This window comes from Miscanthus floridulus, chromosome 19, assembly GCF_019320115.1.
Source record: "Miscanthus floridulus cultivar M001 chromosome 19, ASM1932011v1, whole genome shotgun sequence".
In the NCBI taxonomy this organism is placed as follows: domain Eukaryota; kingdom Viridiplantae; phylum Streptophyta; class Magnoliopsida; order Poales; family Poaceae; genus Miscanthus; species Miscanthus floridulus.
In genome coordinates, this window is record NC_089598.1 from 88,802,477 (window position 1) to 88,828,979 (window position 26,503).

Genomic DNA, 26,503 nt, shown 5'->3' on the forward strand with positions numbered 1-26,503 from the left:
CTTGAGGGCCTCCGCCAGGGCACCTTTCGTCAGTAGGTGCGCACCCTACTCCGTCCCTAGCTGCCCAGTGATGGCCTTGGCAGAGGCCTTCGCTTCTTTAGCCTAGGACCTGAAGGTGTCCCGCTCGCTAGCCACCCGGGTTAGCTCCTCCTCTAGCCCCTTGGTCCGCGCTGCTAGAGGGGCGGCCTGCTCCCGAACCATGGCCACCTTGGCCTTCGCATCGGCACAGCGAAGGCGGAGATCCTCCACCTCCATGCTCCGCGCCGACAGAAGCTCGTTGGCACCGGCAAGTAGGTCCTTCTATTACTGAAGCTGGTCCCAGACGCCCCTCTCCTACCAGAGGAACAGCAACTTCCTAAGGGACCAGTCCTTGAGCTCCTAGATAGACAGAATAGATGTCAAGCACTATGAGAGAACTCAGGTCAAAGACAACACCACACAAGAAAAGAAGGCGCGTACCTAGGCGATGCCGGGCAGATCGTCAGCCACGATGGATAGCGCTATCCGTAGCGACCGCTCCGCCAGCTGATGGTATTGCTCAAAGGTGCTCCAGCGCCCCCCCTCGGCTGCATCCTCAAGGGTGAATAGAGGCTCCCCCTCAGGGTCATCCCGGCTCCACCACAAGACACGTGAGTGCTCCCACCCACAGGGCTTGAGTTGTACCCGCACGAGGGCCGAGCTTCCCTTGCTAGAGGTCGGAGCTGGCTAATCCAGGTGCTGGCCGCCTCGGCATCCGCCGCCTCCTTCCCCTAGGAAGTATCATCGGAGGAGATCGAATGGACCTCCACTTCTCGGGCGCTTTCCTAAGATGGTGGCGGGCCTTAGACCGGGGGCAGCACTGAGGCTTGCCCCGCCTCCATCTCTGCTTCCTAGGCCGTCGGCTTCGCCGCACTCACGCTGGCCTCTGCCACCCCATCCTCGGTGGTCCCGAGGGCTCTGGCCTCCACCACCTCGGCCTCGGTGGTCCCGGGCGCCCCGGCCTCTGTTGCCTCAGCCTCGGGAATCTAGGGGGCCTCGGCCTCACCCTTGGTGGCCTCGGTGATAGAGGACGCCTCGGTCCCATCTAACCCACGGGCCTCGGCCTCGCAGGGCGCAGGCTCCTCCTCCTCCGCTTGCTCCATGGCTGCCTCGATAGCCTCTCCCTGGGCTACCGACTCCTTCGGGTTGGCCCTCGCCAATGTTGCGTCGCGTTGTATGGTGGCTTGAGCCTCCACCACCCAGTGGGCGGTGGAGCTGGGCCTCACCTTGAGTGCCTTATGCGGCGCCAAGGCGGGCACCTCCGCATGACGCTTCTGGCTAAAGGCAAAACACCAACAAGGTCAGCATACGACCAAGGGATGAATGGGAGATGCTGCCAACTCCACCGAAAAAACACTCACCTCGAACAGGGATGCAACCGCTTCGACACTGCGACCCTCCTCTATAATGGTGGTGGTGGCGGCGGTGGCATAGCCTCCGTATCCGCCAGTGCCGGCTGGTCCTCGCCGAACTCTGGCGCCCCCTCGATCCTCTGCGGGGGTAGTTGCGTTGCCCTTGCCGCTACCTGCTCCACCTCTACCATTGAGCCCACCAGGCTGACGGTGCACTTTCCTAATGCCCGTGCCTCGGGCGTGTCAGCCTTGACCCTGGGGAGGGCGATCGCTGGCCCCGAGGCATCCTCTCCTCCTCCCCCTGGAAGCACCGGGCTGCTCACTGATGCCTCAAGTGCTGTCCCCCCGACATCGGGGAGATGGTCCAGGGGACCTCGCCCCATCTCGCTCTCGTCATCTCCACCTGAAGAGTCCATTGATAGTGAAGGCAATGGAGATGCCTCCACTGGGAGATCATCCTGCCTCTGCTGCCGGTGGCGCTTCTCTAGCTCCTCGTGCTCAAGGATCTTCCTTGTGCGCTTTGCCTCCTCGGCATCCTTCTTCTTCTTTTGCGCCTCGGCGTGCGCCCGGTTCACTGCTCACCGCTTTGCGTCCTCGGGAATGGGCGATGGGGAGGCTCGCACATCCCTCATCCCCTGTAGGAACGGCAAACATAAATAAGGGAACAAGAAACGGTGAGGAACGAGGAGGCCTCAGGGGCTACAGCGGCGTGAGACTTACTAGGGAAAGGTACCCCCACGATGGGCACATGACGATGGGGGTCAGACCACCGCTCCTCAGCTTCCCCTCCACCATCTCCCTCACCTGACATAGAATCTCCTCATCGGAGAGGGCATCGGTGGACATCCAGATGCCCTCGATCGGCTCATCTGGTCTCATGTCGAATAGGCGCCGCCGCCGAGCCATCAGCGGTAGCACCCTCCGGTGGTGGAAGGCAGCCATGACCACATCCATCATAAGGCAGTGGATCCACAGCCTCTCTAGCCCCTCCAGGAGTGGCTACAGCTTGGGCTAATCCCCTTTGGGACACCATACCTCCACTTCTCCGGCTGGCTCTCCATGACCCGCCCGATGTAGGGGGGAAGTCCATCGTTGTCGTTGCGGAGGTAGAACCAGCTATTATACCAATGGCGGTTGGACAACACGAGCTGCATCGGGATGTAGAGGTGCTGCCGGTCTTGGCGCCCTTGGAGAGTGCAGCCGCCGGCCCTCACCACCTTCCTCATGCCTGTCGTGCTCGTTGACTTGGTCGTATGCCTCGCCCGGAAGAGGTGAAGCCACAGCTCCCAATGGGGGGCAATCCCTAGGTACCCCTCATAGACGGTGACAAAGATGGCCGCCTGCACGATGGAGTTGGGGTTGAAGTTGTGAAGCTCCATGCCATAGTAGTGCGAGAGCGCCTGCATGAACTGGTCCACCGGTAGGCCAAGACTATGCTCATGGAAGGACACGAAGCTCACAATGTAGCCATCGCGTGGCCTCGACTCTGGCTCGCCCCCCCGAAGCAATCCACTCCGGTCTGCTAGGGTCGGTAACTGGACGGAGGAGGCCGTCATCGACGAGCGACTACAGCATCTCCATGGATACATCGAACCAACCCCAAGGATCCACCTGGATGACGACCACGCCGGCCATGAGTATGGTGGGGAATGCGACTACGGTTGTAAGCCTCGCCTCTCTCCCTCTCTTCCTCTCCCTTCTCCCTTCTTCTCCCCAGTGCTCTCTATTCCTAGCAACGGCTCAAGGGTAGCAAAAGCAAAGGCAGACAAGGTAAGGAGGAGAGGGGCGAGGCTCATCACATATTTATGTAGGAAGGGGGTGAAACAGACGGGTGACAAAATCAGGGAAGTTTCCCTTAGATCTGGCACAGTTAATCCGGATCCGATTTTACCACCCACGCACCCACCATTTCCTTATTAATCGCACGCACAGTTATGTCCCATCCGCTAACACCGCGTTACATCTAACCGCAGCAGCAGCAGGCGTCATTTCGCCTCCCCAAGAAAACCGCCTCAAAAGGCACACCTACCATGGTCAGTTGATGGGAGGGGAATATCCCCCACCCAATTCCTTTTAGATGAAGGAACTGGGCACCGAGCCTGTTACGGTCTAGGGGTTCAAAGGCTGGGCTCCCAAGGGTTTCGATAGCCGCCCCAGGACAACAGAGTCAGGGATGACTATGGGCAAGCCTGTACGTGGCCAAGGCCCATGCAAGCGAAACGCTTGGGACGCCCTAAGTCATGTCCGAGACCGGCAGGGAGGTCTCCGAATGGGATCCCACCGTAGGGAGGCATCAAGCCCCCGGGGCCAATCGAACAGCCCTAGGACCCACTAGAGAAGCCCTCTAGTACTTTTGGAGTGCGTCTCTAGACCACTAGCCGACCCCTATCGAATGGGGCATGGGCCTCCACTCGGAATTACCCGATAATAGCTCACCAAAAGTGTCACCGCTCGCGCCCACCGAGGGTAGCCTGGCATATTCCACCCCTCCTTCCGAGCGAAAAGGATGCGCGAGGGTCGCACAAAAAGCTAGAGGAACTCCTGATCGCCCTCTCGCTCCATGTAGAGGCTCGGGGGCTCTTCCTGCAACCTTGCCGAGACCTAGGGACCTAGGCTCACACCCGAGGAGGCTCGGCAAACAACCCCTCCTTCCGAAAAGGATGCGCGAGGGTCACACAAAAAGCTAGGGGAACTCCTGATCACCCTCTCGCTCTGTGTAGAGGCTCGAGGGCTCTTCCTGCAACCCTGCCGAGACCTAGCGACCTAGGCTCGCACCCAAGGGGGCTCGGCAAACAACCCCTCCTTCCAAACGAAAAGGATGCGCGAGGGTCACACAAAAAGCTAGGGGAACTCCTGATCACCCTCTCGCTCTGTACAGAGGCTTAGTGGCTCTTCCTACAACCTTGCTGAGACCCAGCGACCCAGGCTCACACCCGAGGGGGCTCGGCAAACAACCCCTCCTTCCAAACAAAAAGGATGCGTGAGGGTCACACAAAAAGCTGGGGAACTCCTGATTGCCCTCTCGCTCCATGCAGAGGCTCAGGGGCTCTTCCTACAACCTTATCGAGACCCAACGACCCAAGCTCACACTTGAGGGGGCTTGGCAAACAACCCCTCCTTCTGAATGAAAAGGATGTACGAGGGTCACACAAAAAGGGGAACTCCCGACCGCCCTCTCGCTCCATGTGGAGGCTCGGGGGCTCTTCCTGCACCTAGGACGAAGACAAGCAACCCAAGCTCGCACTCAGAGGCTAAAGAACGCGATAAAGGGCACCGAGCCCATTACGGTCTAGGGGTTCGATGGCTAGGCCCCCAAAGGTTTCGACAGCCACCCTAGGACAAATAGAGTTAGGGATGACTATGGGCGAGCCCGTACATAGCCAAGGCCCAAGCAAGCAAATGCTTGGGATGCCCTAAGTCGTGTCCGAGACCGGCAAGAAAGTCTCTGAATGGGATCCTATCGTAGGGCGACATTGAGCCCCTGGGGCCAATCGAACGGCCCTAGGACCCACTAAAGAAGCCCTCTGGTACTTTTGGAGTGCGTCTCTAGACTGCTAGCCGACCCCTATCGAATGGGGCACGGGCCTCCACTCGGACTTACCCGATAACAGCTCACCAGAAGTGTCACTGCTCGCGCCCACCGAGGGTAGCCTAGCATATTCCACCCCTCCTTCCGAGCGAAAAGGATGCGCGAGGGTCGCACAAAAAGCCAGGGGAACTCCTAATCACCCTCTCGCTCTATGCAGAGGCTCGAGGGCTCTTCCTATAACCTTGCCGAGACCCAGCGACCTAGGCTCGCACCCGAAGGGGCTCGGCAAACAACCCCTCCTTCTGAACAAAAAGGATGCGCGAGGGTCGCACAAAAAGCCAGGGGAACTCCTGATCGCCCTCTCGCTCCATGTAGAGGCTCGGGGGCTCTTCCTGCAACCTTGCCGAGACCCAGCGACCTAGGATCACACTCGAGGGGGCTCGGCAAACAACCCCTCCTTCTGAATAAAAAGGATGCGCGAGGGTCGCACAAAAAGACAGGGGAACTCCTGACCGCCCTCTCGCTCTATGCGGAGGCTTGGGGGCTCTTCCTGCACCCAGGACGAAGACCCAGTGACCTGAACTCGCACTCATGGGCTCCGCAAATGCAATGAAACCCCTTGCATGATGTAAGAAAAGCCCCTAGAGGAATAAATCCACTCCTCTAGGGCCTCGGGGGCTACACCCGGCGGGTGCGCTCGCGTGCACCCACCGAGGCCTCAAGTACGAAACACCATCCCGACAGGAGCTGCCACGAGCCGAGTCTCGTCAAAACCTCAGGGAGAGCACTCACACTCTCCCTGAGGCTCGGGGGCTACTATCGGGTACCACAAAAGGGGTCCCCTAAGCAAGAACTAAAAAAATCGCTTAGACCCTATCAAAATCAAAGCCAAGAGATGACTATTGGCTAACCCCTGGTCTTGTCCAAGGCTATCGACTCTCTGCCTCGCTCAAGGCCCTGCACGTAAGGCCTCGGACAAGAAACTGATTCTCCATCTCGCTCGAGGCCCCACACGTAAGGCCTCGGATAGGAAACCGATTCTCCATCTTGCTCGAGGCCGGCTCATAAGGCCTCGAACGAGGAACTGATTCTCCATCTCCCTCGAGGCTAGCTCATAAGGCCTCAGATGGAGAACCAATTCTCCGCCTCGTTCAAGGCGGGGCTCAGCAACAACCCCATCGCCTCTGCCTCGACCGGTTTCTCTAACAGAACGTCATGTCCAACTCCTGCGATATCTGCCGAATGATGGCTCAACACAGTGGAGTGGCCGACGTGACTTGAGTCACATCGATGCCATGCCATCCGGGACAGGACGAGGCAGGGGTTACTAACCGCTGTGCTCGGCACTATGCCCACGACGGACACCCATGCGGCGCTATGCTGCCTGATCCCAACTGCTCCGAAGACAATGCGGCATGGGGAGTTAAGTTTGGGTCCTTGTAGCCTCAAAATTAGTGTACAGGACCAACTGCTCCCTCCGAGCCTCAGCAATCCACTTCAGGGTCTTGGCAGCCTTGGGATTCGCACCCGCCGAGCCCCCCACGATGGTTCAGCCATAGCACCAACTAAGCCTCGGCTCTTTATGCTATTGACGTACAGCGACTAGGCACGATGTCCACCATGCCCTGCTTCAAGCTATCACTAGAGCTCCCACGATGCATAGGATCGAGCATGACTGGCGCGTCACTCCAGTACATCAAGTACAAGACCGCACTGTCGACCATGCCGCCATAGTCATAAGCTACAGGGCTCGAACATGTCGCCTCTGCTTACAGGATGCTGCGTAGCGAACACATGTATCACCCCTGTCCCCCCTTTAACTATAAAAGGGAGGGATCGGGGCCGTTTCTAAGGAGGAACTCATAGACGTTTAGGCTCATGCTCCCATGAACACGCACGAACATGGACAGACAGACTCGCTCACTCGTGCAAGTGACACTCTGTAACATGCATGGTTCCCTGCTATCTGAGATCAACATCTCAAGCAATTCACACCACTCCACGCAGAGACCTAGGGCTAGCTCCCTCTCTCGCCCAGCTTGTAACCCCCTACTACGAGCACCTCAGTGCAAGGAATACAAGATTGATCTCTTAGACTAGATGTAGGGCACCTATTGCCTAAACCAGTATAAACCTTGTGTCTCTTTGCATCACCATTCGGGATTAGGAACACACAGTATAAATTCACTAGTTGGTTGTGGGCTCGCCGGTCCAAAACACCGACAGACATATAGAGTAATATTGCAAGACTAACAAGAACAAGCAACCTAATGTATCCTCAATTAGATTTGATTCTTATTACATGCTTGTTAAGGGTGCCAATGGTGTGAAAGCTAAGTTCATTGGTACACCAATTGTAGACCCAAAGAAGAAGGCCATTTGGGTGCCAAAGACCTTGGTAACTAACCTTCAAGGACCCAAGAAAGTTTGGGTACCTAAAAAGAATTGATTTTCTTTTATAGGTCAATTATAAAGCCGGAGGAAGGCATTGAGTGTTAGATACTGGGTGCATACAACACATGACCGGTGATCCAAGAATGTTCAATTCAATCAATGAAAATAAGAGAAATGGGATTAATAGTATCACATTTGGTGACAATGGCAAAGGCAAGGTCAAAGGTCTTGGTAAGATTGCAATATCTAATGACTTGAGCATTTCCAATGTGCTACTAGTAGAGAGCTTGAACTTCAACCTATTATTGGTAGCTCAATTGTGTGATCTTGGTTTCAAGTGCATATTTGGTGTGGATGATGTAGAGATCATAAGTGTAGATGGCTCTAACTTGATATTCAAAGGATTTAGATATGAAAATCTATACTTGGTTGATTTCAATGCTAGAGAAGCTCAAATGCCAATATGTTTGCTCACTAAGTCTAGCATGGGTTGGTTATGGCATGAAGGCTTGGTCATGTTGGAATGAAACAATTGAACAAGTTGATCAAGCATGACTTAGTTAGAGGCTTGAAAGATGTCACATTTGAGAAGGATAAGCTATGTAGTGCATGTCAAGCCGGAAAGCAAGTTGGTAACACACATACTAAGAAGAGCATGATGAGCACATCTAAGGCATTTGAGTTAGTGCACATAGACCTATTTGGATCAACCACATACACTAGCATTGGTGGAAATAAATACAGAATTGTGATTGTGGATGATTTCACTAGATACACATGGGTGTTCTTTCTTGTTGACAAGAGTGATGTGTTTGCAACCTTCAAGACATTCATCAAGAGAATTCATAATGAGTTTGAAACAACCATCATGAAAGTGAGAAGTGACAATGGAAGTGAGTTCAAGAACACAAGAGTGGATGATTTGTGTGATCAGTTTGGAATTAGGCATCAATTTTTGGCTAAGTATACTCCACAATCAAATGGCCTAGTTGAAAGAAAGAATAGAACTTTGATTGACATGGCAAGATTAATGTTGAGTGAGTACAATGTGAATCATTCTTTTTGGGCCAAAGCAATTAATACAGCTTGCTATTATAGCAATTGACTCTATTGTCACCCCATGATGGAGAAGACACCTTATGAGTTATTGAATAGAAGAAAGTCCAACATAGCATACTTTCAGGTTTTTGATTGTAAATGCTATATATTGAAGAAAGGCGTTAGATTGAGCAAGTTTGAAAAAAAAATGTGATGAAGGTTTCTTGCTTGGTTACTCCACTACTAGCAAGGCATATAGAGTTTGGAATTTGGCTAGTGGTACTCTTGAGGAGGTTCATGATGTGGAATTTGATGAAACAAATGGTTCACAAGAGGAAGATGAGAATCTAGATGATGTGAGAGGCACTCAATTAGTCAATGCAATGAAGAACATGGACATTGGTGATATAAGACCTAGAGATGTGATTGATGTTTAAGATGACAAGAATCAAGTGCTCTCTAACTCAAATGTACAAGCTAGTGGTTCTCAAGATCAAAGTCAAGCAAGTGTTAGTGTTGACAAAGTGCAAGATCAACAACAAGTGGCTAGTTCATCATCTCAACCAAATGATCGATCAAATGCAAGCAATCAAGTGTAAGTGCTTCAACCAACCAATGTCGTAAGAGATCATCCTTTGGACTCTATAATTGGTGATATTTCTAGAGGTGTACAAACAAGATCTAAATTAGCATCATTTTGTGAACATTTCTCATTTGTATCATCCATTGAACCTAAGAAGATAGATGAAGCTTTGAAGGATGTTGATTGGGTCAATGCTATGCATGAAGAACTAAACAACTTCAAGAGAAATCAAGTATGGGAGATAGTTGAGAGGCCTATGGATCATAATGTAATTGGAACCAAGTGGGTCTTTCGAAACAAGCAAGATCAAAATGGGATAGTAATAAGGAACAAAGCAAGATTAGTGGCTCAAGGTTACACTCAAGTTGAAGGTCTTGACTTTGGAGAAACATATGCCCCAGTTGCAAGATTGGAAGCAGTTAGGATCTTGTTAGCCTATGCTTGTGCCCACAACATCAAGTTGTACAAAATGGATGTGAAGAGTGCATTTCTCAATGGGTACATCAATAAGCTTGTGTATGTTGAGCAACCTCCCAGTTTTAAAGATTAAAAGAAACCTAACAATGTTTACAAGTTGAGAAAGGCTTTGTATGGATTGAAACAAGCACCAAGAGCATGGTATGAGAGATTGAGGGATTTTCTACTCTCTAAGGGATTCAAGATGGGAAAGGTTGACACCACTCTCTTCACCAAGAAGCTTAGAAATGACTTGTTTATATTGCAAATCTATGTTGATGATATTATATTTGGGTCAACAAATCAAGATTTTTGTGAGGAGTTTGGCAAGTGAGATTGAGATGTCCATGATTTGAGAGCTTAGTTACTTTCTTGGTGTTCAAATTAAGCAAATGAAGAATGGCATATTTATAAGTCAAGGCAAGTACATCAAAGACATGCTCAAGAAGTTTGGAATGGATGATGTTAAAGCTATTAGTATACCAATGGGGACAAATGGAAGTTTGGATAGCGATGCTAGTGGCAACATGGTGGATCAAAAGATATATTGATCTATGATTGGAAGCCTACTCTATGTGACCGCATCAAGGCCGGATGTGATGTTTAGTGTATGCATGTGTGCTAGATTTCAAGCCTCATCAAGAGAAAGTCATTTGAAGGCAACAAAGAGAATATTGAGGTACTTAAAGCATACACAAAATGTTGGATTGTGGTATCCCAAAGGAGCAAGATTTGAATTGATTGGATATTCGGACTCTGATTATGTGGGATGCAAAGTTGAGAGAAAGAGCACATCAGGCACATGTTAACTATTAGGAAGATCACTTGTGTCTTGGTTATCAAAGAAACAAAATAGTGTAGCTCTTTCAACCGCCGAAGCAGAGTATATTTCGGCCGGTAGTTGTTGTGCTCAATTACTTTGGATGAAGGCTACTTTGAGTGACTTTGGAATCAAATTCAAGCAAGTGCCATTGCTATGTGACAATGAGAGTGCCATAAAGCTCACCAACAACCCAGTTCAACATTCAAGAACAAAGCATATAGATGTCCGCCATCATTTCATAAGAGATCACCAACAAAAAGGGGATATTTGTATTAAGAGTGTTGGCACCGATGATCAACTTGCCGATATCTTCACCAAGCCACTTGATGAGAAGAGGTTTTGCAAGCTAAGGAATTAATTGAACATACTTGACTTCTCCAATATGTATTGATGCACCCCTATTATATGACATGCCTCTCCTTCGAGCAAAGCAAGGTAAAGTTGATTGACAAGTCAATCATCCATTGTTAAGGACTTGTTTAGTGCATCTAGTCATTCCTATCATGTCCTAGGCTTATTCATTAAAATCAAATAAATTTGATGCTTGTATGGTACCACTATTGCTTGTATGCTTAAAATGATCTAGTGGTAGCATATGACATGTTTGTGGGTTTATAAACCTAGTGCTTAATCTAGAAAATGAGCTATAAGTGTTTAACTTAACATGGTGCATGATAACCCTCTTTTGGTGGTGTGAAGAAGCATGCCCTTGGATCAAACTGAGTTAAATATCTTTTGCAAGTGATCTAGATTGAACCAAATTGGAAAAATGATCCTCACTTCATATGTTTTCACCCCAACCTATCTAAAATTTGAGCTCACCTTTTGTGCTAATTATTGACAAAAGGGAAGAGAAATTCACAAAAATAGTAAGATAGGGGGAGCAAACAAATGAAATTACATTGTGAGGGGATCAATCAAAATTGTACACAAGTAGGGAGAGCAAGCTCATAAACTTGTATGTTGCATTTGAATGTGCATTTCATATATTTGCTTGCATGGCATAAGTTTTAAATTTCAATATCCATGCTTGTGTGGTGTATGCTAGTTGTAGGTTTGAATGATGAAATGAAAAACTAGCATGCATAGGTTAAGTAACTAGACTTTTGTTCATTTTATGGAAACTAGACCCTTGCTTCTAATGTTGATCTCATGGGGTATTCTAGTTTTTGTATATGTCTAGTTACTAATGGTGCTAAGGATGGTATATTGGTGCACTTCGATTGGTATCATGCTTCAAATGTCCATTTCTTATACCTTCGTATCATTTTGTAGACATTGACTCCTACATTTCCTATTGAAACATATGTGCAATCTACAATCCAAACTCTTAACACATATGTAGGGAGAGCAATTGCTATCATATGGGATTCATGAAACTTGTCCATATCCTTTTACACATATAATAAATATGCTTGGGCAAGCAACATGGATTAAAATGAATTTTAATTCATATCTTTGTGAAAGGGTTGTCATCAATTACCAAAAAGGGGGAGATTGAAAGCTCTAGTTTGGTTTTGGTGAATTGATGAAACCCTAAGTGCTAACCTAGTTTATCAAAGTGATTATGAGATAGGTGGCACATTCCAAGTGGTGAAGCAAATGAAGATCATGACATGATGATGGTGATGCCATGGTAATGATCAAGTGCTTGGACTTGGAAAAGAAGAAAGAGAAAAACAAAAAGCTCAAGGCAAAGGTGAAATTTATAGGAGCTTTTTAGTTTAGTGATCGAGACACTTAGCGAGTGTCATCACATTTAGCTTTGATAGTCGTACTATTAAGAGGGATGAAACTCGTATCAAAATGCAGTTATCAAAGTGCCACTAGATGCTCTAACTCATTGCATATGCATTTAGGATCTAGTGGAAAGCTAACACCCTTGAAAATGTTTGTCAAAAATGCTAACACACGTGCACAAGGTGATACACTTGGTGGTTGGCATATTTGAGCAAGGGTGGAGAAGTTGGTGAATCGAAGGAGGTGTTTTTCACTGTCAAACAGTGACCGGACACTGAGTTCAAAGTGATCGGACTTGGGGTTTCAGCGTCTGGTCAATTATAAAAGAAGATGGTACTCTTGGCCTGAGACCGGACGTAGGTGACCGGACTCTAACTAAACACTATTCAACGTTCGGTCCTGCTGATGTGGCAGCGTACAGAGAAGACGGTGAGTGACCGGACACTGGGTGAGTCCGGTCAGGCATGACCGGACGTGTCCGATCGTGAAAAAACATCTCTGGAACCTTACTGGAAATGACCGGACTCCAGTGATGGAGCGTCCAGTCACTTTGAGCAGCGCGTCCGATCGCAACTTAACACGTGGCGCGAAGCAGACTAGCCATTGAGATCAGGTGCTCAACATTTGAAGCTGATGCTTGTGGTGATCATCAGGCGACCGGACGTAGGGGTCTAGCGTCCGGTCAACCTGACCAGCGCGTCCGGTCGCCCCGAGTTGGGCTACAGTGATAGCCTAATAGCTCTATTTCATTGGGGCTCTATTTAAAGGCATGTGGCTAGCTCTAGCTCCCCCTCTTGGCCATTTGCATTGACATAGCAACCTTGTGAGCTTAGCCAAAGCCCTCGCACTTATCACCATCATTGATTCATCATCTTTATGAGACTGGAAGAGAATTCAAGTGCATTGCTTGAGTGATTGCATCTAGAGGCACTTGGTGTTCGTGTTTCGTTGCGGGATTCACTTGTTACTCTTAGTGGTTGCCGCCACCTAGACGGCTTGGAGCAGTGAGGATCATCGAGTGGAGGTTGGTGATTGTCTCTGGCTCTGATCGCGGTGATTGTGAGGGGTCTTATGCCTTCCCCGGCGGAGCGCCGAAAGGTAACTCTAGCGGATTGCTTGTGTCATTGAGTTACCTCACTTGTGGGTAGGTTCTTGCGGTGTCCAATTGTGTGGACGAGGTTCGTGCAAGACCTCTTAACCATCGAACCACCAAGTGTTAGTCGACACAACGGAGACTAGCGTGCCGGCAAGCACGTGATCCTCGGGAGAAAAATTAGTTCTCTTGCCCTTTGGTGTTCTCCTGGTGATTGAATTGGTATTCATCTTGTGATTGGTTCACTCCTTTATGTGGCGGTATAATCACCCTACTCACTCATTTACATTCTCGCAAACTAGTTGTAGCAAGCTCTTTAGTGTAGCTAGAATTGAGAGCTTGCTTTGTAGTTTAAGTTCATCTAATGGAGCTCTTTAGTGTAGCAAGTGTGAGAGCTCTTAGTGAGTAGTGACTTAGCAAATTGTGTGTTTAGTGATCATAGTATCTAGAATTGTTGGATAGGTGGCTTGCAACCCTTGTAGAGCTAGAGCAAGTTTGCATTTTACTATTTGTCAAACTAATCAAATTGCTCTAGTTGGTTTGTAGATTTTTTAAATAGGCTATTCACTCCCCTCTAGCCATATTAGGACCTTTCAGGTGGCCATACTACCCCTCATCCTCCAACTCGCAAAATCCCTTCTAGCGTCGATAATTGGAACTGGCAATGATAGCCTCTGGCCACCACGAATGGTCTCCAGCAGGACGCATGCCCGAAAACCATGCAGTTCTTTTCAAAGACCTTTCTCGCTCCCCCATCAGAGCTCAGCCCCTCAAAGGGGCCAAAGGAATATCGGTGCCAGAGGTAGCCCAAATGGAGGAAGGCCCTCACTTATAAGCCCAAGGTCAGATTAAATAGCCTAGGACTCCCTCACCACGTGGCAAGCAATAGGAGGCACGAAAGATCAAGAAAAATCAGGATCTTCCTAAAGGCAGGGCCGGTACAGCGTCGATGAGACCACTCGGTCCCGCCTAGAACGCAAGCCCCGATGCACAGCCCACAGACACGATAGTCGAGTACTGCATCATCGGGACACCCTAACAAAGCGAAACATGATGGACGCTTACCGCATTGAATACAACGACTAGCAAGGAGCCAAGCAATGGAGCTTGAATAAGCTATGACCGCGAGTCCACACCACGACATACGCGCATACCAATGCTTTCATGATCATTTCATGATCGCAAGAACGCTCGGGGGCAACTGTCGGGGTTATAACCCCTGGGTATCTCAAGGCATCGATTAGATGGTGGGCCGCATAGCTCACAACGGAATAACAGACAAAGGCCCAAACGATCGAGGCCCAACAAAAGCCAAATAGGTTAGGCCAAGCGCTGAGGTCGGGGTTATCCATGCCCCCCTTCCACTTGCCTTGGTCTCACCAGGCTCATAAGGCGTATGATCTCTCTCCGTCATGACCTCTAGAAGAGATAGAAAGAGGTTGCGCCTTGCCAAGTGAGCCTACCTAGATAGGGGCAAGCACGCTGCACTAACCCTGTAAGGACTATGGTGACAGTAGTCACCTAAGCCCGGTCCGATGCCAACCCTACGTCACGCTGCACGGACAAGACAACACCTAAGGATGAAAACGGACGGAATCGAACGGAGAACTCCTCAACCGTTTTCTACTTTTACATTTGAATACGAAAACGAAAACGAAAGCGGACAAACCGAACACGAAAACGAACACGAACTTACGGAATATCGAGAATTTCGAAAACGAAACAATTCGAGCGGAATTATATCGAACATGGTCGGTATACGAAAACTCAATACGGAATACCGACCCATAGACCAAGTGCATACATGATCAAGTTCAAGTGCATATAATAATTAACAAGTGCATATTATAGAAACATGAACTCGAACTGAGTCAGAATAATTTTATTAATCTTTTTAGAATAGATGTAGTATTTTATTTTAAAGATTTATTCAGATTTTTCTTTTGAGTAACAAAGATTTATTCGGCTGATGCAAAAACTATCAAATGATTGACTTTGCAGGTGGGGGTTAAACCGATGAGCTTGATGGGCTATGGCCCAGGTGGGCTTTCGTGTAGATGCTGCCGGTTTCCTGACATTTAGCACCATCTCATGAGGTGAAGAGAGACGAGGCTGAGCGCCGTCTATAAGAGATGGCAGCTGGCCACCAGTAGAAAGAACACAGCTGCGTGGTGAACAACCTGTAATTGGGCTGTATGACCTGTGCAGTTGGCCAAATTCGGTTTAAACCGAATTTTCAATTCGGAATATTTCAAATTAAAAGTAGAAAAGTAGAAAACGGTCGGAAAAATGTCTAAACCGTTTTCTACTTTTACATTTGAAATACGAAACATCTGAAATGCGAAAGCGAAAACGGTAAAGTCGGACAAGAAAATGCGGATTCGATCGGATTAAATATAAAAAAACGATGCGGTTCGGTTCGGGATATTTCCGTTCTGTTTTCATCCTTAACAACACCACCTCAAGGCGATAACGACGGGTACGATGACCACTAACCGAGTACAGCCCAACTAGGTAGGTATACGGTCCTACCCACTATAGAATGGAAGCCACGACAAGGGTCTCAGTGCAGAGGCCGACCAGGACGGTTGAAAAACCTGACCCTAATGATCGGGGCCGTGGCCCTCAGTCCCAAGAAATGACCAGACGAACGACGACCCGGGGCAGCTACCTGCTACGGGTACGACACCCTAGGGAACCTGGAAGCGGCGACGAATACCATGACGGACACCGCATTGCACAAGATAGCTGATGAACCACCGATGTGCCTACAGTGCCCACCATGGTCAGCACAGTAGCGCCATGTCTCGCTCCGCCGCAATGTGGCCACAAGACCATGACGACGGCCACACCCGGGCGAGCACTAGAAGACGACGTAGCTTGCAAGCCAAGTTAGCTAGGACCTCCCTCAGGCTTTTGACCCTTCGGTCGGGGGAACCTCCTCTTTGTAATAAGCCCTGGCCCCGAACTCTACATAAGGGCAGCCAGGGCTCCCATCTCAGGGATCTTCACATTCTTCATCCTCTACCATTTCATCCATAGCAGTAGGGCTCTTGAAGCTTCTCTTCGGGCTGCTCCTCGTCTAGCATAGGTTCTACCACCTCTTTTACCATTCTTACACCCCCTATTGTAAGAACTTTAGAGCATTCAAGCGAGGAACACGCACTCGATCTTCTCTGAGACTAGACGTAGGGCTCCAGCCTGAACCCGTATAAATCCTCATGTCTATTGGATGCTACCATCATCTTCCTAGAGCAGTGCGGCAATCATATAAATTTACTAGTCCGGGTTACAAAACACCGACAGCTTTCATGGTAATATTTCCCTACTGTTTCAGAATGGAGGCTCGTCGACGCGTGGAGTTCATCAGTGTAGAGCTCGTCGCTCCGGTATAGAAGGCCACGGTGGGTCCACGTGCTCTAGAAAGCCGCGGCGGATTGCCAAGTTCCCATCAAAATCCGTTCAGCACACCAGAATCACTTTATTAGAGTGTTAGGTAGCTGGAGCTAAGAATCAAGGACTAAAGCTCTATTGGGGCAGACTTAGCTTCTATTATAACCAACAATGGTTACAATGGACCTTCTCTAGGGCATCTAGAAAATTACAACAACACACTTATCAGGTTGTAAAGGTGACATCGACTATAACAACCACATCCATATACATATCCATATGACAAAAATGTGTGACAACAATCAAATTGAGAAGTCACAGATTTTGTCCCACGTGATAATCAATTCACATCTCTTAAACCACATCAGTGTGCACATAATTTTGTAGGCATGTACACCCACAAGTCCCCTAACCAATTACAAAGTTTTAGCTCAACCGGGCATAGTTTCATTACGGAAGTCAATCATATACCAAAATTGTTATGTGTTAACCTATTGTAACCTAACTACCAAATCTCGCTCAACTTTGATGCTCTATTCAGCCAATACTCTAACAGAAATGGCCAAGTCATAGTAATCTAAGTGTAGAACGGCCTCACCAAGTTTGGTACTGATCCAACCACGTTTGCGCCTAAGGACAACCGGTTCAAGATCACATATGGACATAAATCATTTATTCTTATTTCCCTCTCTCTTCCCACGTTGTGTTGTGCGTTCTTCTCTTGGTATCTCTCCATTGATAGCTACTACTGAAGCAATGGTGGCTAGGGTTTTATCTCCACCCCTCTCTTCTAAGGAGCAATATCCACCATTTATTCCGGCCCAAATTAATGGCTCGCAAGATTTGGGTTTCTGACCTGCAAGGGTTAATTTGTTGGGCCCCAAAGCATCCTCCTTGCGGATGGATAGCCAACTCAGGTCCTTCTTAAATTATAAGTCATTTTAACTTTTTTGATACATTTATTTTACTATACATCTAGATATAGATACATAGTAAAACGCATGAACCAAAAAAGTCAACGCGACTTATAATTTGAAATGGAGGGAGTATAGCTGCCCCTCTTGGGTTTCGGAGAGCTCATATGAGGATTTGGGCGAAGCTAGGTGGCCAAATTGGTAATCATGGTCTACAGAGGTGGATTAGCAAATGTTGCTCAATAACCCATTTCGAAGGCATATTTTGGCCCGACACCACTTCTCAGAACACTGGGCTCACTATCGCGCCCAGACCAACCTGGCAACATCAAAGCAGACCTGCTGTCCCCGGCGTCGTCCTCACGCCGCCGTCACATTCGTTCCACGCACCACCCGCCGAAGCCTCACCAACCTGGGACCTGGCAGCCTCTCCGCGCATCGGCCAAGCCCCGCCGCCCGCAGCCAATCGCACTCCCAACAACAAGCCCAAATCCCCCACATCCTAGGGCTCATGTCCCCCAAAGTCAAAACAGAAACCTCCAGCTGCAGCAGGCCATTTCGTCGACCGCATCGCCGCCCGCGCGCTCCGCCTCCATGGCCACCTCCGCCCTCGCCGCTCTGTCCGCCACCACGGCCGCCGCCGCCGGGAAGCGCATCCTCCTCTCGCGCCCCGCCGCCTCCCTCTCCTTCGCCTCCCGCCGCCTGGCCGCCGGGGCCCCCCTGCGTGGATTCCTTGGCGCGCCAATCCGGGCCGTGGCGTCGTCGGCGTCGGCGCCCCCCAAGACCATCGCGGTCGGGGACCGGCTCCCTGACGCGACGCTCTCCTACTTCGACACCTCCTCCCCCGACGGCGAGCTGAAGACGGTGACGGTCCGCGACCTCACCGCGGGGAAGAAGGTGGTGCTCTTCGCGGTGCCCGGCGCGTTCACGCCCACCTGCACCCAGAAGCACCTCCCGGGGTTCGTGGCCAAGGCCGGGGAGCTCCGCGCCAAGGGCGTCGACGCCGTGGCCTGCGTCTCCGTCAACGACGCCTTCGTGATGCGCGCGTGGAAGGAGAGCCTCGGGGTCGGGGACGAGGTGCTGCTCCTGTCGGACGGCAACAGGGAGCTGACGCGCGCCATGGGCGTCGAGCTCGACCTCTCCGACAAGCCCGTCGGGCTCGGCGTCCGGTCCCGGCGCTACGCGCTGCTCGCAGAGGACGGCGTCGTCAAGGTGCTCAACCTCGAGGAGGGCGGCGCGTTCACCAACAGCAGCGCCGAGGACATGCTCAAGGCGCTCTGAATTTGCGAAGCCATGGTGCTTCGTCTATCTTCCGGCAAAAGTTAGTTTTTTGTTTCTGAATAATCGTGACGGCAACGGTGGCTTGTTCCTGCCGCCACTGTTGTGTTGTGATCGGCACTGTTACTAGTGCACTGCAGAGATGCAAGTTTCTTGCGAACATGTCAGTATACGTATAGTTTCCTACAATTGTGGACACCCTCTGTTTCACGACTTGCCATGGTATGCTATTCTTGCCTGAGAATTGCTCATTTGCATAGTACCACTACTATCACAGGCGTTCAGTGTGTTCAGTGTTCTTATCAGAGAGAAGGGGCCGCACAGCCGCAGTATAAACGGCTCCATTTTTATTTGAAGGTTCAGGCTGTGATGCTCACCATTCTTTACTCACCATGCCAAACAAATACTACGTTTTTTATATTTCTGCACTGTAGTTAGTTGCTATGCTATCTAGTTTAATTGGGGATTGGCAGTGTTGCAGCGTCCTTTAAAATTTCTTATGCCTGCAATTGGTCTGGTATCACATAAGTTGCTTTCTTAATGAACGCTGAAGCTAGTTTAATTGGTGAAATGTTGTGGGGATTCAGATTCACTCAGGTTTTCGTGAGCAAGGGGTCACATGCCTCTTGAGGACGACCAAAGGCTCTTCTTTTGTTTGCCTTGCTAGCACCTCATTATCTCTTATTGTTGGTCTATTGTTATATCACTGGCAATCAACACTTTGTAAATAGAGTATCTTGGTACGGCCATGTTAGAAAATTAGAGTTAGAGATGAGGACGACAGAGTTGAAGAGCCTATCAGAGAAATTTGTCGGATGGGCCCTAGTTTTCTGGGGTGGAAAATTAAGTGTTAGGTTCTGAACCCAGAGCGATCATAAGCTTCATCCACACTCTGAAGTCTGAAGCCTGATCCCGAAACCTACTTCATGCCTGAAAATCACCTTCAGTGCTTCGACTTAGCAGAAGCATAGGCACCTTGAACGTTGTGTGGCTTTTGTTTTCTCTGAAGCTGCTCATCACTAGGAGGTAGGGCCTTAAGCCTTCTTTTTGAAATTGCTGAACTCCCCTTAACATGTCATCAATCTGGGAAACTGCATCCTCTTTTGGTTGGTCGAGAGCTGAAGAACGAAGCTGGAAGAAATCTCCTGAGAAACTGCTGCTGCTAAATTGCTAATCGCTGCTTCAGAGGAAGCGCAATCAAATTCGGGTGTGTCACCGGTTCCATCGCTAGGGTTCGGACCAAATACGCTGCAGCTATGGATACAGACTGTCGTGCGGTAGCATTGAACATGAATACATTATCCTCGCCGTCTGCAGTGAGTAATTACACCTTTACGAAGCGAGATGCTGACTTTTAGTATTAAGGACTTGCTTGAACAGAAATAGCGCTGTACTGTGTCTCAAACAGGTTTCTCCGCCGTGTGGCCCGTGTCGCCTTTTTTCGCTGGATCTGAATCTTTAGAGTGGAACGCACGGTCGCATTCGTACATGGCTGCGTTTGTTACCGGCGGACATTGGGAATGTCTGATCACGCCAGTTGCCCGCTTACCATGGCGTACAGGTACACAAAATGTTCATTGCCGGCTGTTAACTCTGAAACCCTCTCGGGCTAGTAGTTGTTCAGCCACCTGCGTCTCTGTATTTTCACCACGGCGTGTATACGAATACAGCCGTGAAGGCGAACAGGGGAGTTTACAGTGGGGTGTAGGCACGGGGCATGGGCCTGTACTTTCTTCAAACATCAATCATTTAATCCTATTCCAGTTCGTTGAGAACTCGATCAGCCTGTTGCTCGTTGGTTTCTTATCAGCTAGGTAACAGTGTTTTTCTCTCACAATAAATTAGTATTCATCGGATTTATCAGCCTAGAAACCCATCAGCGAATAGTCTGGATAACCGTACCTGCGTTACTGCACATTTTTTCACTACTGCACATTTTTTCACTACTGCAAGTACGTGTGTTTCGATTTTCAGTACTGCAAGTACATGTGTTTCGCTGATGAAAGAAGTGAGATAAAAGAGACGGTTGTTTAGGGAAGCAAAGAAAACCAACAGTAGTGGATCTCCAGATTACGTATAGCAATGCACGGAGGACGGTACCGATTTATATCTCCTACAACTAAAAAGAATAAAATATGAATATTTTTTTATACGACATTTGTTTTAGTTCGTCCGTCTGCCTACGTTTACGATCCCACGACATCTTAATTACTGATTGATCGTGTCATTCTCCTTGATTAAATATTGTCTGTCATGTGATAGAGAAATTACGGCAAAATAGAAAGTAGAAAATTATTGTGCTATCCATATACAAATGGCATGTTTGCATGCACCAGCATACATAACAACGAGCAAAAGGAAAGAGAATTAACATAGAAGGAAAGTGAATTAAGACAAAAGAAACTTCTTTACATTTCTAATAACCTTGTCAAATCTGCCTATATTTAATTAATTACCCTCTTTGCATTTGCAAAAGGGACAACTTTTTTCTCCTTTCATTTGGTTTCACGCTCACGTGTTTCATCGCCCTCGTTTGCTGTTTCTTGCGTGAACCATAGTTGATGTCATCTGTCTTCCATGGCTCAGTCTTCCAATCCTAAGAAAAGGTCCCTACCTCTCCCTGATTGGAGATCTGGCCTGCCAGAGAATCTCCTCGAGTCCATCGGGCAGCGTCTCGCGTCAGGCCACGACGGGGCGTCCTTTCGATCCGCTTGCTCCCCATGGCGTGCCGCCGTCCTGTTCGCGACCTTCGAGCCGCTCCTGCTGCTCCCATTCGACCCCGACTCGGACCACGTCGGCTTCTACTGCGTCCCGGAGAAGAAGGTCTTGTCCAAGACGCTGCCCGACGTGCGCGACAAGGTGGCGTGTGGCTCCTCGTGTGGGTGGGTGGCGCTCATGGACGAGGCGGCGTCCGTGACGCTGCTGAATCCATCGGTGTCCGTGCCCCCCGCGTTGAGCTCCCACCAGCAGGCAAACACGTCGCGGCGGCGTCCTCATCGGAACGCATGTCTAGGGTCCACGGTCGGTGGGTCCTTCATCCCACCAACGGCTACGGGGACACGGATGCCGCAGGCAGAGCCATCAAGCTAGAAGGCATGAGGGACGTGTTCTTCCATGAGATCGTGCTCTCGGCGCCGCCTGACGCCGCCGGCCGCGAGTGCGTGGCCATGGCCATGCTTGGGTGCTCCACGGAGGTCGCGTTCTGCCGGGTTGGAGTCGACAGCGTATGGATGCTGCTCGACACCAAACTAGAGTTCTCCGTGGGGTCCATCGTCCACTGCCAATACAAGTTCTTGGCGATCGACTGCACTAGAGAAATCTTCGTCTGCAGCAGCAACCCCACCGGCGCTACTCCAACCGCGACGTTGCTGCCATCGCTGTCGCCACCTGCGGGGCTCTGCCACCGTAGCTACCTGGAATCAAACGGTGAGCTGCACATTGTGGGTGCCATGGTGAGCACGTTCCACGAGACACAGAGCTTCACCTACAGCAGCGCGATCTACAAGTGCAACCGCCACGACCGTACACCGGAGTGGTCCAGGGTGAGGGACATCGGTGATTAGACAGTGTTCGTGTCTAAACATTTCAATGAAAGCGTCTATGGAACAAGTGTATCCAAGTACAAGGAGAACAAAATCTACATGTCTGAGCCATTGTATGAGGATCCATACGACTTGGTCCATCGACTGGAGATCATTGATATTGTTACCGGCGCATCCGAAGTGAAGCCCATCCAGAAAAAGATACATGGTTCCGAGACTCTAGGTTGGATTCGACCCAATTTCTAGAAGCTCTAGAGTTTATGAGCCTGCGACACCGCGCACTCCGTGACTATGTTAAATTCATAAACTTTGCTTTTTGGATTAAATGTCACTTTAACGTTGGTATTTAATTTAACAGTATTGTTATCTTATCGTGCGATCCGTGTGTTTTTAGTATAAATCGTTAGTTATCCCGTAGCAACACACGGGCACGCTACCTAACATATTACCTAAACTTGTCAAAATTTCAGTACCGCCTTCTATTCAGAGAGATAAGTCAGAAATACTCCAGAATTCGACAGTCGGGAGAAACACCAGATGGCCAGACCGCCGGAGCGTCAGTGCTTGATTGGGCTTTGGTCCACTGAATCGCTCTTGCTTGGTTGGGCTTTGCTCAGGGACATCTCACGACTCTTCCATGTTTTTATTTAGGGACATGATTATCAATATAAGTAGTCTGTTTGATTAAGTGAATAGAATAAGCTGACTTCTTATCAGGTTGGTTGGACGAGCCAATTTTATTTTTGGATGGCTGACGAGACTTGTTACTCCTATTTGTTTACTTTTAACTAGAACATAATTATGTGAGGTTTTATTTTGTAGATTTTATTGTAACTAGCAAAATTGCCTGTGCATTGCAACGAGATTAATAAAAACATATACTAATTTTTATTCGACTTAAGGTTTAGGTGTAAAAGAAATAATTGTTTACGTTAAAAGATCGATTTTTGTTCAGTGTGTGGACACCCACGGCAGATGTGGTTTGTCTCCTCCACCTCGTCGACCTCCTCAAACACCACTACTATCTCTCTAGCTTGATCATGTAGGGCACGGCGTCCTTCCTCCGTACCTTCTGAAGTGTGCAATCCCACCGCGCCACTATGTTGTTGCTTTCAGTGTAATGAATTATGCAGGATAGGACGCGGCGTGGTGAGAATGCTAGCACCGCGTCTAATCTACCGCTGACAAGCAATGTCCCAGATAGAGCCTCATCGTGGGCGTTGGCCCAAACGGGATGCTTCACATATAGCAAGATCACTGAACTTGCAGAGATTAGAGAGCTTGACTCTGCAACGCCGCTCCATGGCGTCACACTTCGTGAACACCGCACAGTCGCCTCGCCGCCATGGCCTTCTAGCCATGGAATTCTGATATTCCTATCAATGTATGTTTCTAACGCAGATGCAATGAGGTGCCTCTGCGTGTTGGTAGCAAGACCAAGCGTAGGGCCGAGCCATGCAGATACACAAGTTTTGTAAGCGAGATGATGCGGCATCGTGCGGGCGCCCTGTAGGAGTATTAAGCCTGCTTGCATCACTATTTGCAGGGAGATAAACTTTTCACCTGTGGTGGTGTGGCCTCTAGTGTTTTTGTGCTCCTATGTTGTGTTTCAGTTGGACCGTTTTTTCTTTTAAACTTTAACAAAGTCAATTGTGTCCATTGTACATGAAATTTTTACCATAGATTTTACACATCAATAGAAGATTACCATAAAAATTTCCCAGCAAAAGGCTAGGCCATGGCTCGGCCTAGTCTACTGGCGCATAAGGCCCACGCGGCAGATTCAACAGGAGGCCCAACATGGACTAAACTTTTACATCAGAAATCGTCGAGTTTCTCGAATTCAATTTAGATCCTTCCACCTTTTCTTTCCCTCTTGCACTTTTCCACCTGGAACACTTCCTTCTCTTCTATTTCTTTTTCTCATCCTCTTCCCCAAACTAGCACCCGATCTCAGGCAGATCCGTGCCGACGGAGAACAGATCGGACACGGACAAAACATTGGTGATTAGGCTGGACGAAAATTTATAGGTGGCAGAATTTTTGCCTCTTTATTGTTAGGGTATAGATAAATACAAGAGACTATCTATATCTTTCATAATTGTTATAGAAATATATATTCTAACGAAAATATTGTTCACTCTCTAACAGTTTCTTTAATTGGATATTCAAAACTAGCCATCCTCTATTACGGATTTTTAGTTAGCAAAAAAAAGGAGAGTAAGAATAACTCTCTAAGGTGCGCATAAGATATAGAAAATTTGTTAGAGGATAGATAGATATAGAAAACAATTTTTATACAAATGACTTTAAGGCCTTGTTTTGATGTTGCAGTATTAAAAAACCATAGTATCAAGAAGTTGTAGTTCTAGAATCATTGATGTGCAAAAACCGTGGTTTAAAAAAAAGAGGTCTAGAGTGGAGTTTTTAAAACTAAAAAAAACTATAGTTTCAGCAATACCATGGTATTGAAAACCATAAAGTTTAGCGTACCCAAACACTTCGTGACACTCTAAAACTAAAGCATTTTACAAAACCACGGTATTTTTCTACAACTTTAAAAATACTTTGTATCCAAATCGGGTCTAAATGTTAATTTTAAGGAGCTTAAGAAAAACTCTGGGAGATGCTATCGACCACATTAGCAAACTTCCCGCGTACATGAACGGGCTCATCCGGCCGATTTACAGGGCCGACTTGTCCAACAAAATAAGGGAATATTTTAGGTTATCCACAGACCAAACCTTTTCTATTTATATATGGACCATCATCTCCCATATATATAGATATCTAAGCAAACCAAATACAAACACACCTAAGGTGGATTTGAATATATACTCTCTCTGTCTCAAAAAAAAAGTCTCATTCCTCGAGAGCGAAACATTTTCAAATTGCACTAGGTTTATAAAAAATATCAATATTTGTAATGAAAACACGGTTTAGTATTAATCTAATGATACTTATTACATATCTTAATTATTACTTCTTTTATTTTAAATTATAAGATGCTTTGATTTTTCTAGATAGACTATATAGCTTTTGTTATGCATTTAGATATACGCTCAGTTCGCTGGTCTGAACGGAAAAGTTCAGCCGGCTGGTTCCCCTCCCATTGCACCGTTCATCAAACCAGCCAACAGTGTTTCTCTCTCACAATAATTCAGCCGGAACAGTGTTTTTCATCCAAGTTTCAGACCAGCGAACGGGGCCGTATAATTATGTATAGATTATTATTTTTTTGGACGGAGGCAACGTGGCGGCCAAAAAAAAAAAGGTCCGGAGCATTCGTTCCGAGGGCTGTGCAGAGCAGCAGAGCCTTGCATTGCAACGCAGTGCACTGGGATCGGCTACTCTCTCTGCCGACGTGGCGCGGCACGGGGAGGGCGGCGACACCATCTTAGATTCTCAGGCTCTCAGTTCCGCGGAACCGAGCAGGCAGGCCGCAGGCGGCGGCAGCGTCAGACAGCGGTGCCCCCGCCTGCCGCCCCGTTCCGCTGTGCCGGGCGGGCCGTCGGTCGGCACGACCGCGCGACATTCCCGGCGGCGCGCGCCGCCCTGTGCTCCTCCCGTTATTTGTCATCCGCCCCCTCCCTCTCAGCCTGCGGTACAACAAGCAAGGCGAATCAGAACCTGCAGGCCCGTCGGCGGCGGCGGCGCGGAAGCGCTGTTCCTCGTGCGGCTTGGCGCTGGAGAGTGAGAACTGAGAAGAATGTGCGCCCAACAAGGACCGAGGGCCCTGGGGCGGTGGGGCCATGAGCGAGTAAGCTGATGACCTGGCGAGTCGCACCTTGCATGTCGAATTGGTGAGTACGTAGGCGACCTTGTTCAGCTGATGAAGCTGCTAGAGCCTGTTGCTCTTCCAGAGATGATAGTTCATGCAATGAACTCTGAAGCTTCGTGCCACTTCACATGAGTGTATGCACCTATTCGCTTGATCGTATCAACCATGTTTATCAGTTATGATATAATATTTTTCTCTCACAATAAAATAGCATCATCCGGCTTATAAGCCACAGACGTCATGTTCGTTTGGGCTTGTTTGACTGATAAGTCATAACTGAAAGTACTGTTGGTTGATTTGGTGTGAGAGAAAAATACGGTTCGTTGGCTGAAAAAGTACGGCTTATAAGCCAAACAAGCCTAAGCGAACAGGGCGAGAAACGATCAAGCGGACATGGTGAATAAACAATCCGGTATCATTGGCTCATTGATGAGATGCATGCAAGGTGCAGCATTGTGGCTGAGCTGCGGGGGCGCCCTGTCGTGTCTCGCCGTGGCGCCGTCTCAACCACTGGCCAAGGGTTTTCCCACCTCTCCGCTGGCGCTGGGCGCTAGCCCAAGGTCTCCGAT

General features: G+C 48.7%; 1 protein-coding gene across 1 annotated transcript; it reads left to right on the forward strand.

The window, feature by feature from the left end:
* The first annotated feature begins 17,818 nt into the window (after positions 1-17,818).
* On the forward strand, positions 17,819-18,946 carry LOC136528429 (peroxiredoxin-2E-1, chloroplastic-like). Its single transcript, XM_066521384.1, has one exon. It carries the CDS (start codon positions 17,928-17,930, stop codon positions 18,612-18,614), a length of 687 nt encoding a protein of 228 aa, XP_066377481.1. The 5' UTR covers positions 17,819-17,927; the 3' UTR covers positions 18,615-18,946.
* The last annotated feature ends 7,557 nt before the right edge of the window (positions 18,947-26,503 follow it).